The following is a 20,251-nucleotide window of genomic DNA, read 5'->3' on the forward strand; positions in this document are numbered from 1 at the left end:
ATATCTCCTACCCGAATACCAAAGTTTAAATCCTAAACTATCGATTTCCTTGGCCTTCTCTCCAACCCACTTAGTTTCCTGAATGCATAAAATATTTAATTTCCTATGAATCATAATATCTATTAACTCCATTAATTTACCTGTAAGGGAACCTATATTCCAAGTTCCTATCCTAAATTTAGTATCATGGACTAGCTTCTTTGCCCACATCCGTCCTTGATGCGGGAACCCTTGCCTATTTAACACTGCACCCGGGCGCCGGTGCAGCGGCCCTTGCACACTTGTCACTGTATTCAGGCCATACAGCGCGTCGCTTCCAGGGGACGCCCTAGCATTAACACAATTTCTTAAAGGATTCATGTCATTTTTATTCGACAAGTTTTACGCTGGCTGTCGACTACCTAACGCAACCCTCCACTTTTCTCATCCAGGACTTGGGACCTGGCAACGGCAGTGTTAGGCATAGAGTTAATGAAATAAAAATTTAATATATGATATGCAGTTTTGTTGGGAGTGATATTAGTAATTATCAGCCAATATTATTAGAAAAAAAGTGATGCCTAAGTGTGATTGAGTAAGAATCGTAGTTTAATTATATAAAAGAATGAGGATCTAGATAAAAAAATTAAGACTATAAATTGTAGAGTTCAAACTAGATGGTTAAAATGGAAAAATGTCTGAGGATGAATTTAAAGATAAATATTATTAAATTACAAAAAGCTCAGTTATGTTGTGTAGATTCAAGAGTTAAGCAGCAAAAAAATTATAAATAACTAAGTCGGGTATGGCAAAAATGTGAATGTTCAGATGCAGTTGAGATGAAATTCATAAAAATAAATTTAAAAAATTATTATATTAATAGATGATTAGAGATGTATCTAATAAAGATAAGGTAGATGAAAATAAACTTCAAGTGGTTCGGAAATATACAAAGAGAGCAAAAAGAATATCATTAGACAAGTAGATACATTTAGTGCCAAAGGATTATAAAAGAAAAAGTGTAGACAGTGACATAAATATAAGCTGTTCAAAAGGACCAGCAAAAAATAGGGTTTCCCCTTATGCAACACTCAACAAGAAAATGATATATATCCTAAAATAGTTAAAGAAAAAATGAGAATTCATCGAGCTAGACCCAAGTAGTTCTGGTAAAGCTAATTAGGATGATGATAATACCTTAAATTAGTTGAAAAAATCTAGAAAAAATGTGTTCATTGAATAGAAGCAAACTCAACTTGAGGGATTAAAAAATTACTAATGACTCAATTGTCCTATAGTGTATTGACAAGTGTTTTGAAATATGCATGAATGGCTGGGGAAATGAGGGATGCCATAAAGGAGCATTTAATATAATGGCCTCGCATGGTGGAAAATTAATGAATTTACTGTACTAGTTAAGTAAAGGTTTTCTTTAAAACTTACAATATAAAATCAAAAGGAATCTAAAAGTTTTGATTGTTAGTCAAGAAATAGAAGCAGAAGATGATGAACTAGAGGCCAATGCAAATAATGATGATGAATCAAAGGATATAGAGGAAGGATTTCAAGATGAAGGATTTTTGCCTGATGGAGTTGATTATTTCATTTTCTCTATTATCATTAACGACTACACATGACCCATTTTTCTTTTTCCTTTTTCTTATTTTTTTTGCAAAAAGTTATCGCTTGCTTTATGCGACCTGAATATCATTTTGATTTTTGAATGCTCGTCTTAAGTTTAAAATAACTCTTGGTCTTATACTTATGCTTCATGTTGCATTCATATCCCTTACTACTTGCAGGAATCTACAGGTTGAGCTTCGAATGTGATCTTTATATTTGATATGAAACGTACACCTTTTTTCATTATATTTAGAGCTTAATTTTATTTGTTTTGTTAGTTAACCATATTTTATTGGACCAATTTATTTATGAGAAATGAACGTCCTTAAAGTTATCTAGAATTGGTGTTTCACTGTTTCTTGTCTTATTTAACCTGTTAGAAGTATTACAGGATTTGTTTTTAGCTAAAAAAAAGTGAATTAAATTAATGAAGTGTGCGCATATAAGATATACCATTCATGAATGCGTTACTTAACAAAAGTACTATTTTATTTGTTCTTTGCACTTCGCATTCGCAAATTAAAGTTTCAAGGAAAAAAAAAAACTCACGCTTCATATTGCACCTTAAGAAAACAGTTCATGAAGAATTTAGAAAACAAGAGATCCAACGATGAATGTAGATAGAACATCATGCTATCATGGCATGCAAATAGATCCAATTGTAACACATTCACAAAAAGTCATCCAAGAATAACATATTAGAACAAATTTCCTGAGAAGTAAGACAGGCTTACAGCAAGAGCATTTGAGACTTGCTCCAGATGCTTTGTCATGCTTGAAACAGCATTTGCCATGCTATGCTTAGTAACATACATAAGATCAGAGAAAGAAAGGCCCTGTACGATTTAAAAATAAAAGGATTAGTACTTCTCCACCAAACAATGCAATACCAAATAGATTACAAATCACACAGCTAATTACACATTCTGGAGCCCTTCAAAAGAATTTTTTGTTCTCAAGCTGGGTATTATGTGCAATTTTTAATATGCTAATCCTATTGAACCACAACTCACAATTTTAAGTTAGACTGCCATCTGCTTGTGATCAGTTGCATATATTCATATAATTTAACCAAAAAGTACAACAATACTCTACAATACTGATAGAATGAAACCTCAGATCGGCTAACCATTTCCCAAAAAGGTTATCAAATCAAACTCCCAAATTCATAATCTTAGCACCATAATCATGTACTTACAATAATTTGCTTTAATTAAAAACTAAACTTTTTTCTTAAGATTAAAAGAACACATTCAAACAGAAATACCGTATCAATCATCTTTCAGCCTCAGACAATCAAAATATGTCAGCATGTATTGCCTAGGTTAAAGATTTAACTCTCATAGGTAATGCAACTTATAGTTCCTGGGCTGTAGAAAACAAATATAATACTCCCATCAAAGGATTGTTGATTGCATGTGTAAAAAAGTGTGAAGCGTCCAATGAGGACGTGGACCACTTTTGCTGTTTGGTTGAGGGGAGAAATGGGAAGTGATTTCTTTAGCAAGAAGTGACAAGCATTATTCTTAGCTATTTGACTTTACTCACCTTCTTGTGAAATTATAAGATTATACAATAAATAATATATTAAATATATAACATAAACTATATAATGTATTAGATATTATTATTTTTAATTTTTTTAAGTGCATAATATTTAGAATATATTTAGTAATGCATATAAAATAAATTATATGCAACAAACGTTAGATATTTATTATAATGTACAATGCATAATATTATAATTAATTGACTGATTACAACATATAAATATTAGCAGTGATTGCAGCAGCATGAGCGCATGTGTGCATGTGGCTTGCATGTATGTATATATGGATTACTAAAAGCTTCCATTTCATCCACAACCAAACAACCCTTTTAGAAGTGGCCTCCTTATCATTCACTGATAAATAGGGACGTGGCTCTTCTTCTCACTTGTAAGCAGCCAAAAAGGCCCCACATGGAAACATACAAAAAAAATTATAATTTCTGAGTAGAATAAATTATGAATATATGCTGAATCAACTGTACCTTCCACCACATATAGCCATAGCCTACAGCCCCCAATGTTGCAGCCGGCACCAAAAAAGATGTGACATTTCCTGGATAGATGACCACTGAATTAAGCATCTTACATAAACTATAAAGAATTCACATTATCATAGAAGCAAAAAAAATACTGGAATGAGCAATGTGAATAGAAGATATTAAATAACTAAAATATTATCATGCTTATGGTACATTCCTATTTTCTTCAAATAGATTTTAGTTTTCTAGAGATCAAATCCCTGGCCTTATTCCAATTATTTGGGAAGAGAAATTCATTGGATATCTTCCTAGAGATCGTATATTTAGACAATAAAAGACTAAACAAGCTGTCATACAAAAATAATTGAGATATTTATCCAGTAGCAATACTCAAGAGAAATGCAAGTTTCAATTATCAAGCAATGCAGACAGGTTATGGAACAATCCAAAATTATAAAAATAAACACAAGGAGTTTATGCAAATAACCATGTCCTGAATGACATACTTTGAATATGAATTTTCTACTTAATATTCATCACTAAAGCACAAACCTTGCCCTGAACCTCCATTCACAACAGTAATTGAACGTGCTGAAGCAAGTTGTCGAATCTCCATGGCCAGTCTGCTGACCTGCAAGATCATGAATAGAACACTGTATTAGTACAATCAGTAGACATGCAGCAAGGCATGAATGACATCAGTGATATTAATGTAATGGCAAAAATGAGAAGAAAATAGAATAACTAGAAACTAACCACCAAAACATCGAATCTGTTCTCCATGAACACAATTAGCAAATATTGTACATTTCGCCCATATTCTATATTGGTGACCGTTACTCAAAAAAATTTTCTTGGTTCGTGAAAAATATTTTTAAATTAGCTAAGGAACCATAAGTGTAGGAATGAATGATTGATTAAAAAACAATTCAGGAACTGCCATGTTTGTTATGCATGAACCAAATCCAAATAGCAGAGATTCCAAAGGTGCAATATAGAATAAGTAAATAACTAAAAAGTAATGCAAATAGGATGATTCATTCAATCGACTATTCATTTTTTCACGCATAAAACCCTACAACCAACTTTCTCTTATAGCTTTAAAAATAAAGTTTGAATTTGTTAATTACAAACGAGCACAATAAAACAACTATTCATAACTGGGGTAAAATTCAATCATAAAATAGGTACATAAATGGAAGGCCAATGTAAAATAATTATGCTAGGGCCATAAACAAAAGTAAGGCATAAAACCTGTTGAGCAACAGAATCCGCAGAATCTGAATCAGAACCCTCGGTGGACTTCAACAAAGTCTGCAAATAATTTTTGAATGCATCACAAACAATCCATTCAATAGATGTTCACAATGACATGATAGATTCAGCATATTCAACCGAGTCACTGAAAAACATTAAAACCACAAATTTCATAGGGATAACTTGTTCAATATATCCAATGAAGTTCTCATATAAAGTTAAACGATCAATTCCAAGAAAAATAAACAGACCAATAGCAAGAAACAACAGGACGAATAATTACACCTGAAGCTCGGCTAAGATATCAGAAAGCTTGCCGTTGCGCACGAGGATTGAGCCAGTGTATCCTATTGAACAAGTACAGTACAGCCATCATATTCCAAGATCGTCAGATCACGGAAAGAAATAACTACTAGGTATTGAAGAAGCAGAACAATAACAGTGGGATTACCAGCCCCTATCAAAAGCGCAACTTTAGAAAGCCCCATCCCTGCATGCATCGCCATGAACTAGTCAGAATCAAAAACCCTAACTTGGCTTCTTGCGGTGCTTGGGCAGCTGAGATATCCGATAAAGAGGGGGGATCTGAGGAGAAACCAGATCGAAGGTGAGAATCCCTAAATCAAGAGTGCGTGACGAGACTATAAGAGATTTAGCATGACCTGTGGCTTCGGCTGGACTAGGCGACCGCCGATTGTGGCGGGTTTTCTTGAAATTGTATATGTAGGTTGTAATTTTGAGTAAGTGAGAAATTTAAATTTATGTCTCAAAATTTTATATATATATATATATATACGAGACCTGCCTATTATGATAGTTTTTCTTGAAATTGGTAAATGTAAGTTTTATTTTTAAAGAATAGTAGGAGAGAAAATTAAATTTATATATATTAATTTTTTAAGAAAATATATTTAAAAATTAAATTTTAATTAAAATAACTTTTTATATTTATATTCCCAATGTATAGGAAGAATAACATGACATCTTTCATACTTCAACTTTCTTTATTAATATTATCATCCTTTTGTTGAAGATTTTTTCCCGCACTAATAAAGTTTAATAAAAAAAAATGATTTTTGTAGATATGAATAATATTTTCTTAATTATTTTTATTATTTTACATAAACTAGGTCATATATATTAATGAAATTATAACACAAAGTTAGAATGTCGAAGATAGTGTTTCAAACTTTGTTAGAACATATTTTTTAGTTACATTTGAACCTTGTTGAAATATTGTTCAAGCCATGCTTGTACAAGGAGTGGAGCCACAAAATTTTATTAATGGGAGCACAAATTTATAATTTTTATTGTATTCTTAATTATTTTCACGTTATTGATTTTATTTTTTTTATTTAATAATTAAACATTCAAGAATGTTACTTGTAAATTTGTGACATATATGAAAACTTTATACTAAAATTTTTCATATAGTTTTGTAGAATTTAATAATAAACTAACGAAAAAATAGTGGCCACTAAAATTTTAGGGTTTAATTTCCAGTCTAATAAGTTGTCCATAAATAATGAGTTATATCTCATTAGAGATAATTATATCCAAAAAGAATTTTTAGGTATATCTCTCCTAAAAAAAATGAAAAAAATTGCAAGCTAAGTATATAATTATTTTTGTTTACATACCTTAAATATGTATTTAAACTTCTTATAAATGAAAAACTAATAAATAAAATGAAACTAAATTTAGAAAACAATAAAATTGTCAAAACGATCTCCAAAAATATTTGTTTTATTGTAGTTTTTGTTTCTTCTTTGAGAGTTTGAGTAGCTATAGTGCTCAATTAGAATTTAGGATCCTATCATTCCTATAGAAATGGTATGATATGGTGTCATTGTTCTTAATTTGCGTAGATTTAACTAAAAAATCATTCATCCATGAACTCTTGAAAGATCCAATGTATGTTGAAACTAGTTTTATTCTCGCATCAAAGTGCTCAGACTGCTCCATGAAACTACTTTTATTTTAGTTAGGCATATGCAATGTGCTGGTTTTGATTGCATTTTTATGAAGGGCCAAGAAAAATAAGAAACTGTAAATGACGCTCTAAGGATTGAAAAAGATTGCGGCAGACTTAGGCTTCGTTTGTTTTTTTGGTGCTTTTGTAAAAGACAGTTTTAAAAAACTTTAGTTCAGAAAATGGAGTTTTGTAACGGAGAAGCATATATAAAAAGTTTTCTCAAAACTGTAGAAAAATGAAAAAAAAGAGTTATTGGGAATGTGATTTGACGAACCAAACAACACAAAAAAATTACTCCATTCCCGAAAATGAAAAAGGCGAAAAAACGCTCAAACAAACAAAGCCTTAAGGGGACCAGCTTTTTACATTTTTCCACAGTGGACATAATAACCTTTAGCACTCCATTCTTCATCTCCGCCTTAATAGCATCCAATTTGTAGAGCTGCCAAAACTATCATGGTACTGTACCTTCGGTGGCTCTACTCATCCCTGCATCCACTTCAACTTCTCCTTTAATAAAAAGCGTCCCATGCTCTGCACTCACCTTGAAAAAAAGTTATTACGTCCGGATAAAAAACAGAAAATTTGGACGTATACCGAGCAATATCGAGTGCTCGGTACCGAGCTCCAGGTGACGTGTCGCGTTGTTATTGGTCTCTAGACGCATTCGGTGTCCAGACACAATAATTACTCTTGACGAAAAGTTATTACGTCCGGACAAAAAACCACCTTGAAGTTCTCCTTCCCCAACCACCTCATATCGATTTTAGCGGGCCAGTGGAGGCACATGCCCCCACCGTGGCTCTGCGGTGCTTGTATTTGATTCAAATACTTATTTGAATAATGTTCAAATCATGTTTGATCATGCTTTGAATAATGTTAGAACATATATTCTAATAAAAACAAAACTATGTCTAGGTTAATTATTTTTTGAAGTTGAATAACATATCAATAAGTTTGTACTGTATAGAGGAGAAAAAAAATAATGAAATTAAATCAGAAACAGAGTAAATGATCAGTAATTCAAATAAGTATTCTTTGAAGATCATATAGAACTTATATAAAAATAATATATGTTGATTAAAAACAATTTAATTTGAAACTAGAGATGATGTACTGTTTTGGTGGAGCATAGTCCATAATTTATATTCCTCCAACTAATCTATTAATGAATTATTATATTTATTTATTTTTCTCTTGAATGAGATATCAATATCCATGCAACATTGATCTATCATATATGTGTTTATTACTGAAAACATGATTTTAATTGAAAACTTTTGTGCAAATGAGGATGATGCAAGACCAATTGTTTCACCATCTTTTACTGTTGGATATACTAAATGCAAAAGTAGATGGTGTCGTGAGCATACAAGTTGAAGATGATGATATCTTCATGGAGGCTTTAATACTTAGGCATCCATTGGATATTACGATCATAATTTATAATATACCTGAAATAAGGAAACAAGTGACATTTTCACATTCTTCATCTATATTGAGGCTAAAAGCATAAGAACATGAAGAACACAAAGATAAATCTTCTCTTACAAGGTTCATAATTTTAATTTTCTTCCTATTCAATGGTTCCTTATATAATGGCCCTCTGATCGATTTTATTCTTCAAGGAGCCACACCGAGCATTTTTTATTAACAATAATCTAAATTATAATATTATTCTAATTTCTACTCCTAAAAACTGCCAAGAGATTAAAAAAGGGAGAAAAGAAAAAAAAAAGATTGCTTAGATTACAATTACATACAATTGATGAGAAAATTAGCGCAATAAAATAAAAAATAGGCTAAAAAATACCCCAAAATCTAATAAATTAATATATAATACATCTAGTAACCACAACTTCACATATAATAGAGAGGCAATAAACCATCAAGCAACCAAACAGTGAAAAAAAGTATATAATTAATTACATTAAATGAACTATAATTGAGTGATACTACTTGGGAGAGTAACCTCGATATTCCATATCTTACTTTTGAATCTAATAGAAAATAGATTTGTTAGAACAAGGAGTGGCCATTTGTCACCTTATTCTTCAAAATTCTATTGTTTCATTCTTGCTAGATAAAATAAGATGTAATATGAACAGTAACAAGGAATAATCTTATAGTATCAAATTGATTTAAAACCTGATTGAAAGATTCTCCCAAGTAAAAAAATTCCCCATTAGATGCGCATTTTTAAAGAAGCCTGGTAAAGAGTTCTTAATAAAAAATTAGACGCGTTTGGCTTTCATTATAATTTTTGTATAACACAAAACTATGATTCACCAAAACATGAAGTAATCAGTAATTTTTAGGCCACCCTCAATAAATTTATAATCATGAAAAGCTTAGTTAATAGCATACCCTTTAAATCAAATATATTTATGGCACACAGTTTTGGGAATCTCATGAAACATTTGAGAGTATAATTCCCCATTATTAATAGAATCTCTTCCAATCCAAAAGAAAGATATAGAAGAATCATAAATGGTAATCATCATTGAAGGTTGCTAATGAATTAAGATAACCTAGTTTTCTGATCACGTTGAAAAACATGAAAAATTTTGTGCCCCAATTTTCTCAATGAGAGAGACCCAAATAAGCCAAGGATTTAAAAAAATAGGTGAGATAATTCCATATGGTAAAATAGAGTAATTAGAATCTCCCATCAAAGGAGAGAACCTTTTGCTTCCACCCTTCCAAACATCCATAAGCTTATTCATCATTTAAAGATTGATTCAATCTAGTGGAAAGGGTAATACCTAGATAATCCCTAGGAAGAGCTTTAATAGTAAGTCCCAAAATCTTTGAGTGAAGATCTTTTCTAAAGGGTTCATAGATTTGGAGAAGCAAATAATAGATTTATTAATGTTAGCAATGAGACTAGTCTAATTATTGAAAGTATTTAGGATAGACACTAGGACAGAGAGATTGGAATAAGAGGCCATACAAAATAGAAAAAGGACATCGATGTATATGAGGTCAGAGACTCTAGCATTCCTTTTAGAAAATGCAGGAAAATGTAGAATTGAAATCATTAGTCTCCGTGGGTCTAGAAAAGGCATTCATTACAATAGTAAACATGACAAAAGAAAGAGGAAACCCTTTCCTTATGCAATGTGTTACAGGAAATTCAATAATTGCGGCGGACTTTACGACGGAAAATTTTTTCTCTAAAATAGAGGCGGATTTGCGACGAAAATTTTCACCATTTATTTTGTGATTGATTTGCATCGGATTTTTTTTTTTGGATAATCCGCCGCAAATCCTTCATAAACACTTCTATCTAAGCTGACATCCTCATTATTTTTTTCATTCGCTCTAATTCTATTCTGCTGTCATGCCCGTAGACATTCCTTCGACAACCATGTGACATCGTCTCCTTAGACGACATTCCTTCAATTTGCTTGTCTGTCATCTCCAAATTTTCTTTGTAATTGTTCTTCTCCGGTCCCATCTTCGTTGTTCGCCTTCTTCATCATTGTTCGATTTCTCTCCTTCGACGAAGACATTCCCTTCCTATTGGATCGGCATTTTGATCGGAAGCAACAATAAGAGCTTGCTCGCTGTGAAGATAGTTTTCTCCCCTTCGCGCTTCTTCGACCAAATCACATAAATCTACCCTAAATCTGGCATCCAAACAGCCCCTTCATGTCGCATCATATCGGCGTTGAAGGTAATATTTCTTCCATTTCATTTCAAATCTATTGATCATACTTTAGAGTTAATTAGAAGATGCATGGAGATTGCTGATAATTTAAGGCTTTTTGTGTGATAGAAAAGTTTCCCTTAAACTTAACGAAAAATTATATAAGGTGGTGAAACATGCAATGATTTATCATGTGAATGTTCGCCATTAAAAGAGAAGCATAATATTAAGTTAAGTTCTGTAGAGATGAGGATGCTTAGATGGATGAGTTGCTTTACTCTTTGAGTCTATTGTTCACAGTGATGGTGTAATGGATGGAGATATTATTAGTAGAATTCAAGTTAGATGGTTGAAGTGAAGGAATACATAGAGCTTATAATATGATAGAAAAGACCCTCCTAAACTTAAGGTAAAATTCTATAAGATGATAGTGAGACCTGCAATGCTTTATGATATAGAATGTTGGCAATTAAAAGAGAAGCATAATATTAAGTTAAGTGTTGCAGAGATGAGGATTTTTTTTTTGTTAAAACCCACCAACGGGCCTACGAGTTAAATAAAAAAGGAAATACAAGATCCTTAAAAGGATCTCCAGCTCATAATTGCTCTAACGAGCTACAATAGAAAATAAAAAAGATCTTAAGAGTCGGAGTTCCAAACTAAGCACAATTACAAGGCAACATAAGAACATTCTAAAAATCCAAAAAAGAAGGAAAAAAATTGAACATGTTCAGCACCGCCTTCTCCACCAAAATAGAATCCTGCACAAAATGAGAACTGATCTCCAAAAACCTGAAAGACAGGCCTGCAAGAACACTAGAAAAAATACTAAGCCAAATAGAAAATAAAATAAACGGGCTACAAAATTTGCTGAATTGATCCTGATAATTAACATTCCAAAAACACAAATCCGAAAGGAATAAACCACAAAGGTGCCAATTCCAGAATAGTAAAGAAACACAAATCGTAAAACTAGCAAAATGACAACTGATCTGAAGTCTTCAATTAGATCATAGCTCATGTACCATTCATGAGATAACCCCAGCTGCCACTCAAATCTCATCCAAAGGCGAGCATAGCATAACCACTGCAGTAGTAACCCGAGATATCACAAAAACAGAACTCCATCCAACAGCACCCCCAAGGGAAAAAACAGCCAAACGTACTCCCATAATAGCCAAAACAAACCAGGCTCCCAACTGGAGAGCAGCAGGTACACGAGAGAGCATCAGGGCCAAGCAAACCACTCAAAACCATCAGCAAGGAACATGAAAAAAAGGAACAAACAACCCAACATATAATAAACGAGAATGTAGTCCAGCAGACCCCCCCCCCCCCCCCCCACCGGAAAAGCTGGCCCCCCCCCCCCCCCCCCCCCCCCAAGAAATTCAACATAAATAGCAAACTTCAACAAAGATAAATGCCTTAATCCATCGAACCAACACAACAAACTCCACCGAAGGAAAAGAGAGCGGCATGACGGGGTGAATTCAGTAAAATAGGTATCCCAATCATTGCTAAGACCCAACCAAATACAACATAATAGCAGCACAACAACAGAAAAAAGCCAACACCAATAATCAGCAACAAAGTCAAGAAAACAGCCAGGGTAAAAAACCAAACAAACATAATTAAGAAGATCTGACATTAGGCATACCCATCTGATCAAGTCTAGTTAAACCCACCAATCGGGCCGGCAGTGAGGATCCAACAAAATCCTCAAATCCCATCATATTACAACCTAAATCAGCTAGAAAATCCGCAGTAGCATTACCTTCTTTATAAATATGAGAGATAGAATAATTGATGAAGTTCAAGCATTGTTTAAATATGAGAGATAGAAGTAAGAAGGATTCGTGATACAATTTTGATTAATGTAATGAATCACAACCAAAGCACCCATCTCTATCCAAACATTAGTAATCCCTAGAGATAAACATAAATGTAAACTATACTTTAAGGCTTGTATTTCAGCCATGAAAGCATTATTGGCAATCCCAAGACCAGCAAAAGCAATCATAACATGACCGACAGAATCACGAATAAGGCCACCACAACCAGCTTTCTCATTTTTGTAAGAAACGCCGGTATTAAGTTTATAATAGCCCACAAAGGGTTTAAACCACTTAACAAGAATATCTCTATAAGAATGATCAATATTCTCAATAGGAATACCAAAAAACTCAGCCGTATAAGAATAATCTTTAAAAAAAGTAAAGTTAACAAGTTTGCTAAGTAAAGCTGCCTAATTTTGTCTTTAATTCTGATGATGATATTTGAGGCATTCATAGTAATATTTTCATGCTTAGATTCATTCCTACTATTCCACAAAAACCAACAAATTATGATGGGTAAAATGTTCCGAATATGCTTTTTATTAGGGATCATCCAATCCTGCAAGATGCCAATAATGTTGGTGTACAACTTACAAAATTGAGAAATAAAAATATTGTCAAAATATAACAAAACTTTAAGAGCAATGGGACCATTAGCAAAAACATGATTCAAATTTTCAATATGATAGCAACATTGACATTTGGAAATAATATAAAATCCTTTCTTCCTCAAGTTATCATCAACAGGAAAGTAATTGTTAAAGATCCGCCAAATTAACATGGAATAAGAAATCGGAATACCTTTTTGCCAGCTGGAAAATAAAACCTGCGAATAAGATTGAACAATTAGGTGGATGAGTGGCTTTACTCTTAGATTTTATTCTTCATGATCATAATGTAATGGATGGAGATATTATTAGTAGGATTCATGTTGGATGTTTGAAATGGAGGAATGCATCAGGATTATTGTGTCATAGATACGTTTCCCTCAAACTTAAGAGAAAATGATGGTGAGACCTATAATGCCTTATTATGGTGTAGAATGTTGGTCATTAAAAGAAAGCATAATATTAAGTTTAGTGTTGCAGAGATGAGGATGCTTAGGTGGATGAGTGGCTTTACTTTTAAAGTCTATTGTTCATGATGATTATGTAATGGATGGAGATATTATCAGTAGAATTCAAGTTGGATGGTTAAAGTTGATGAATGCATCAGGCTTGTTGTATGATAGAAAAGTCCCTCTCAAACTCAAGGGAAAATTATATAAGATAGTAGTGAGACATACAATATTTTATGGTGTAGTTTTTTTGTCATTAAAAGAGAAGCATTATATTAAGTAAAGTGTTGCATAGATGAGGATGCTTAAGTGGATGAGTGTCTTTACTCTTAGAGTTTATTATTCATGGTGATGGTATAATGGATGGAGATATACTTACAAAAATATTATAAGTGATGATTATATAATGATTAATCTTATATTATGTTTTGTATGATAAGTATAAAGGCTTCAAGAGAGCCAGGCTGTAGCAGGTGATGATTCTTCTAAAGATCTATAGATGTTTCTAACTATCGCACTTGATCTTAGGCGATAGGTGGAAAGAAGAAGGGATAGGTTTATGGATTGGGCTCGTAAGCCCATGCATACAATGGACAACACTCTTCTGCTACCAGCTACTCCGCAGGTAGCCAAGAGAGTTTATATAGCCAACATATGGCTAACTTGACGACAGAGTTAGAAAATGTCTGAAAAACACTGGTGGACATGAACATTCAAATACTTGATGAGCTTAGAAGATTGAGAAAGTAAATTGGTGGAAATCAACATGCACTACATCTACCAAGCATGATAGCGGGGACAGATTCCGCTTAGACTGTCTATAAAAATATTATTAATGCATTTTATTTATTTTGATGTACTATAAGAACTATTGATACTTTAATAGCGTCATAACAATTGTAGAATTTTAAGGAATGTGTTCTTTTATTTGAGCTATTTGAATATTATTGTTTGATTAGTAGTGCTTTTTCTTATATTTAATTATTGCTTTTAAACTATTTTGATTCGTAGTATTGGAAAGCTCAATAATAGATAGCGGGAGCTATCTTTTTATTTCTTCTATAGGCTTCCGGCAAATTTGCGACAGAATTTCTATCGCAAACCTTGGTACAATGATTTAGTATCGTTGATTGCAATGGAAAAATATGTCACAAATAATAGCAAATTTGCAATGGATGTTCCGTCAAAATGTGCGACAGATATTCCGCCACAATTCGCGGTGAATTTTTTTTGTCGCACTTCCGCCGCAAAATATTTGCAATAGATGTGTTTCATCGACAAATACTTTTGTGATGCAAGATCAAGAAGATATTTCAGGAAAATCCTAGCAAATACAAGGATGCTTCCAATCAATTATAAGCTTTATACAGTCCCTTGCTGAACTTCTACTACTTGGGTAAGGTCTTAATCTTGACCTCAAAAAGGCAGTAACGATCTAATGATAGATCATTCTTCACCTTTTATTCGAGATACACGTTGCATTTGCCCCCTCCCAATCAAGGCAAAATCGATCTCAAGGGGATTTGATTCGACCTTTTTTACACAAGTTAACATCATCGAGCAGCACTCTGACATATAATCTCGGATAGGTCATACATCCTTGCTGGAATCTCTCGACCTCTTCCATATAGGTTAACGGCATCGAGTAGTACTCTGACATACAATCTCGAAAAGATCATACATCTTTGGTGGATTCTCTCGACCTCTTCCATATAGGTTATTAACGTCATCGAGCAACGCTCTGGCATACAACCATGGATAGCATACATCATAAGTGAATTCTCTCGACCTCTTCCACATGGGTAGCAGTGCTTTAACATACAACCTCGGATAGGTCATACATCATTGGTGGATTCTCTCGACCTTTTTCATTTAAGTTAACGTCATCGAGCAGTGCTCTGACATACAACCTCGGATATGTCATACATCTTTGGTGGATTCTCTCGACCTCTTCTATATAGGTTAATATCATCGAGAATTGTTTTGACATACAACATCAGATAGGTCATACATCCTTGGTGGATTCTCTCAATCTCTTTCATATATGTTAATATCATCAAGTAGTGCTCTGATATACAACCTCGAATAGGTTATACATTCTTGGTGGATTCTCTCGACCACTTCCATAAATGTTAATATCATTGAGTGATACTTTAGCAAGCAACCTCCTATAGGTCAAATATCCGTTGTGGATTTCTCTTAACTTATTAACGTCATCGATTAATGCTCTGAGTAAACAACATTTTCTTTAGAAATATTCCATGAGAGTAAGTGATTGACAGGGCCATCACTTATTCATAGAGCTTAAAAGGCTAAAAAGTCTCAAAAGGCACAGTTATACAAAGACCAAAAAGCATCAAAAGGCACTGGATAAATTTACTTTGAAGGATAAGTTCATTTCAAGTGAGAAATATCATTGGGCCTATATAATAATCTCAAATTCATATATAATATCATTGGAGTTATGTAAATTTCACATCAGTTCAAGTACACATTCATTTTACAAGAAGATGAAATTAAAAGTGCATCAACATCATGCATACAAGTTAATATTATCCAATAACAAACAACTTCAAAAAGAATGCAATTGGACCACCGCCATCATCGTCCCTTGCATGATGTATGTCATCGGTCCTTTACTTTATATCTGACATCATCGGCTTCTTGCTCGACTACTATTAGTAGTACACCGTCTAACAATCTCCCTCAACTTTCCATCCGGACACCGACTGTTATCGTGCTTCCCTCGATCGTCGTCATTGATCGCTGAATGAATTCTACTCAAACATCATAAAAATCTTCTTATCTATTAACAATTACAGGCCTTCCTCCCTGGTACAATTGCCACCATATCTTTTCAAATCACCCTCGCATGCAAGAGGCATTTGATCTTCATTTGTCAAGGATAGTTTATTCAAAGAGTAAGCTCTCATCATGACTTCTTTACACAAAAGAGGGACATTGAAACTCTATAGGGGATGCCATCTATCTCAAACAATAGCATGCCTCTAATGTAAGAAAATTAACATAAGGAAGAAAAAGGAATAAGGAAAAAATCTCCTTCTACACAAAAGAGGGGCACTGAAATTTGATAGGGGATGTCCCTACAAAAAACACTGGAATGCCTCAACTATAAGAAAGTTAGAGGAAGAATGGAGGAAAAGAAAATGAGCATTTTTTTTCCTTTGTCCCAAGAGGGCATTTATAGGAGGAAAATGAGGGAAAACTTTTGCCTCCAAATTGTTTAATTTTTTTAAAAAACGTTTTTATAAATTTAATGAAAATTTGTGGGGCTCAAAAATTACAAATTTCGTATTTTAAAAAAATTATCAATATATATATATATATATATATATTACCGCTTCAATTAAAAAAAATCTATGTGAGCCCCACTGCAAAAAAAAAAAATACTTATAGCAGCTGGTTATATAACCAGTCACAAGAGAACCGTGCACCCCAAGGGTTGCGTCATTTCATCTTCGTCGGTGGCAGGCGGTGGCGGCCGGTTCAGCTGCCTTCACATGTCCGAGCCAGATTTTCGACCCGGACAATCCAAATCAAATGTTTATGGGGTCTCTAGAACCGTTTTCAACATTCTGAATCCAATTTTGACATTTTTGAAGCTCAACTCAGCTTTGTAATCAATTTTTGGCTATTTAAAAATTTTTGGTAAGAATTTTCTGAAATTTTTTTAGATTCAAATAGCTTGAAATTATGTAACACATATTTTCAAACTTCTAGAGCCTTGACGTCCAAAAATATGGGACAACTAATATATCATCAAAAAAATATCTTGATTGGACACGAATCTCAAGGCAAAAATCAAGTTGGAAACTTCAAAATTTGAATTCGGGATTATATGAACATCGATTTCAGCAAACTTACATTTAAACTGAACATCTCAAAAATATGAACCTGACAACACCAAATTTGACTCAATCCGAGCCCAAATAGGTCCAAATCAAAGACCCTAAGTGCATTTTATAGTCAAATCGAGCGTCTCGACGAGATGAACCCAACGAGCCCAAGATTGTCAAAATTCTTTTGTCGTTAAGACATTCAAATGCCTATTAAACAGTCATTTTCAGCTGTCCATTTAAACCACTCTCAAATTACCCTTGATCTTCCTCCTATTTACTGGTAATGCCACTCTCAGAAAATTATAAATAGACCCCTCATTTCTCATAAAAAGGCACGCCCAAAAGGGGGAGAGAGAAGGAAGCCCATGCAAGAAGAGAAGGAAGAGAGCTCTCTTGCCACCAGACTCTTCCTCGACCGCCACCGGATTTCCACCCGGCAGCCTACCAACGTTGGAGTCATGCCCGACCATCGACTGACGCCAGAGTTATGCCTGGCCACCAACTAACGCCGAAGTTCTGCCTGTCTGTTGACTTTTGTCGGACTTATACCCGACGCCAAAGTTTCGCCCGTTGTCGGACTTCTTCCCGTCACCGAACTTTCAACAGACTTCAACCCGACGTCGAAATTCCACCCGTCACTGAACTCATACCCATCATCGAAATTTCATCGGACTTCTTCTCGATGCCGAACTTCCGCCCGTCATCGGACTTCTATCCATTGTCGGACTTCCGTCGAACTTCAACCCGACGTTGAACTTCTGCCAGTTGTCGGACTTCTATGAGTTGTCGGACTTTCGCCGAACTTCTACCCGATGCAGAACTTTCGCCCATTGTCAGACTTTTGTCCATTGCCAAATTTTTTCCTGATATTGGACTCCCGTCGGTTGTTGAATTTCTATCTGACGCCCAACTTCCACTCGTCACCAGACTTCCACCAACCACCGGACTTCTAACCTCTGTTGTCAGCCTACTATGGCCCTTCTGACCTCCTTTGCCAACTACGGTTCTTTTGACCTCCGTTACCCACCTACTACAGTCCTTCCGACCTCCTTCGCCAGACAACGGTCCTTCAGACCTGCGTCGCCCACCAAGTATGATCCATCCGACCTCCGTCTCCAAACAATGTTATTTCCAACCTCTGTCACCCATCGACTATAGTCCTTCCGACCAAACGAACATATCAACAATGATTCTTCCTATTTACACCATGTAACACACTCTATATGGTGTAAATTTGTTACATCAAGCCATGGCCTTCCCTCGATTAAAAGCCTTATTTGTAATCAACTGCAAATACTAGTGGATTCATTCAAACTGGGCTAGGCCCCATGGTTTTCTCCTTTTAAGGGTTTTCCACGTAAAAATCTTAGTGTCTCTTATGAATGTTGTACTCTCTTTTTATTTGATTGCGTGTTGGATCTTCGTACAATGCTAAGATTTTTAAACGATATATATCTCTATCATCGTGAATATTCCAGGATGCAACAACTATAAAAAAGAATGATTTCAAAAACCCTATTTTTATATTTGAACCTATTGTAGAATAATTTGTCTACCTGTCGAGATAGTGTTTTATTCTCAATGTCGTATTTGATCATAAAAATAGGAGCACCTCAAATCTACATGGGCATTCAAATTTTATTTTCCCACAATAGCTTTTTAACTGCAGGTAAGACATTAACTTAAAAGGGACTCTTACCAATAACACATATCACAAGCATAAGGACCATACAAGTGAAACATCACCAATGTCCTCTTTGGAAAAGTAGATCATATCTTTAATAGTTGAAAAACAACACAACATAAGCTTATTAGTGACGAAAATTAAAACAATATATGTTATAAGGTGGCTAGTCTTTTGAAAATCAATATGGGTTATACACCTTTTGTTAGAGTGAATTTTTCAAAACTGATGGCATTAATATCCAAGAATTGTGAGGTATAAGGAACCTACAAAATTAAAAGAAAATCTCCACCGATAAGGTTTTCTTGTAAATCACGAGGTTTAAAAATTCCAAACTAAAATATTATATATTCAATATTAAAAATAGGACATACAGACATGTCAAAAGATAATTCAAAGAGATAAATATTTAATCCAAATTTCTTAAAAACTAGACAGTGGTCTAGTAAGTGTTGACCATGTATCATCAAAGGATCAACTTGCAGATTTCCTTACTAAAGGATTGGACAGTCTTGTCTTCCTCCAAATGATCGACAAGCTGGGAATGATGGATCCATATTTCCCAGCTTAAGGGGGAGTGTTAAATCTCAACCTTACGATCCCAAAGATATCCACGGCTGTGAACAGTCGTGGGATTGGCTACACTGAGCGCAGTACGAGTAAGCCTTGCGGGCCACGTGGGCGGGAACTCCTGCGGGAATTAATATTTTAAATCATGTTTTTGTTATGCCAACGGAGTTTTTTCCACCGGAAAAATGTTCCGTTGGAATTATTCTGCCGGAAAAATTTTTCGTCGTGTTTTCTTCAACGGAAAAGTTTTCCGACACTCGATTTACCGTCGAAAATATTTTCGCTAGAAATATGCTGGAAAATTTCAAAATCCGTCGGAAACTTCATAATTTTCAGCCGAAAAATCCACCGGAAAAACGATATTTTCCTGTAGTGAGTAAATCAGTAAATCATAATAGTAAAGTTGTAGCCATGTTTATATCCCAATAATTATTTTGCTCCTCATGAGGCAACATAGATTATTTTTACTATGTTTTGAGAGAGTGTCATTTATATTAGAGGTTGATTGGAATATTATTCTGCAATAATGGTGTTCTATGCGTTTCTCTTGCTTATAAGAAGAAAAAAGAAACGAAAAGGCCCTGAAAAGGAGATGATGTCGTGTAAGAAAAACTAATTTTTGCCTCAGGTTCATTCGAATAAAGAAAGATTGAGAATATGTTTGATTTTTTTTGGCTGTTTAAAGACATAAGATTCACATCAAAGTTTTGATTTGATCAAATAAATTTTTT

The 20,251-nt window shown here is 34.1% G+C and overlaps 1 protein-coding gene across 1 annotated transcript in view; it reads right to left on the bottom strand.

Annotated features, from left to right (window-relative positions):
• Window positions 1–5,678, bottom strand: part of LOC110095387 — a 21,197-nt gene extending 15,519 nt beyond the window's left edge. Inside the window, exons 1-7 of the mRNA XM_020820915.2 lie at window positions 5,550–5,678; window positions 5,339–5,472; window positions 5,173–5,234; window positions 4,885–4,944; window positions 4,183–4,261; window positions 3,634–3,704; window positions 2,337–2,438 (exon numbers count right to left, since the gene is read on the bottom strand). Of these exons, the coding sequence (XP_020676574.1) occupies window positions 2,337–2,438; window positions 3,634–3,704; window positions 4,183–4,261; window positions 4,885–4,944; window positions 5,173–5,234; window positions 5,339–5,393 (429 nt within the window). The 5' untranslated portion in view covers window positions 5,394–5,472; window positions 5,550–5,678. The remainder of the gene's footprint in view (window positions 1–2,336; window positions 2,439–3,633; window positions 3,705–4,182; window positions 4,262–4,884; window positions 4,945–5,172; window positions 5,235–5,338; window positions 5,473–5,549) is intronic.
• Between the last annotated feature and the right edge of the window lie 14,573 nt (window positions 5,679–20,251).

This window comes from Dendrobium catenatum, unplaced genomic scaffold (assembly GCF_001605985.2).
Source record: "Dendrobium catenatum unplaced genomic scaffold, ASM160598v2 fragScaff_scaffold_911, whole genome shotgun sequence".
Classification (NCBI taxonomy): domain Eukaryota; kingdom Viridiplantae; phylum Streptophyta; class Magnoliopsida; order Asparagales; family Orchidaceae; genus Dendrobium; species Dendrobium catenatum.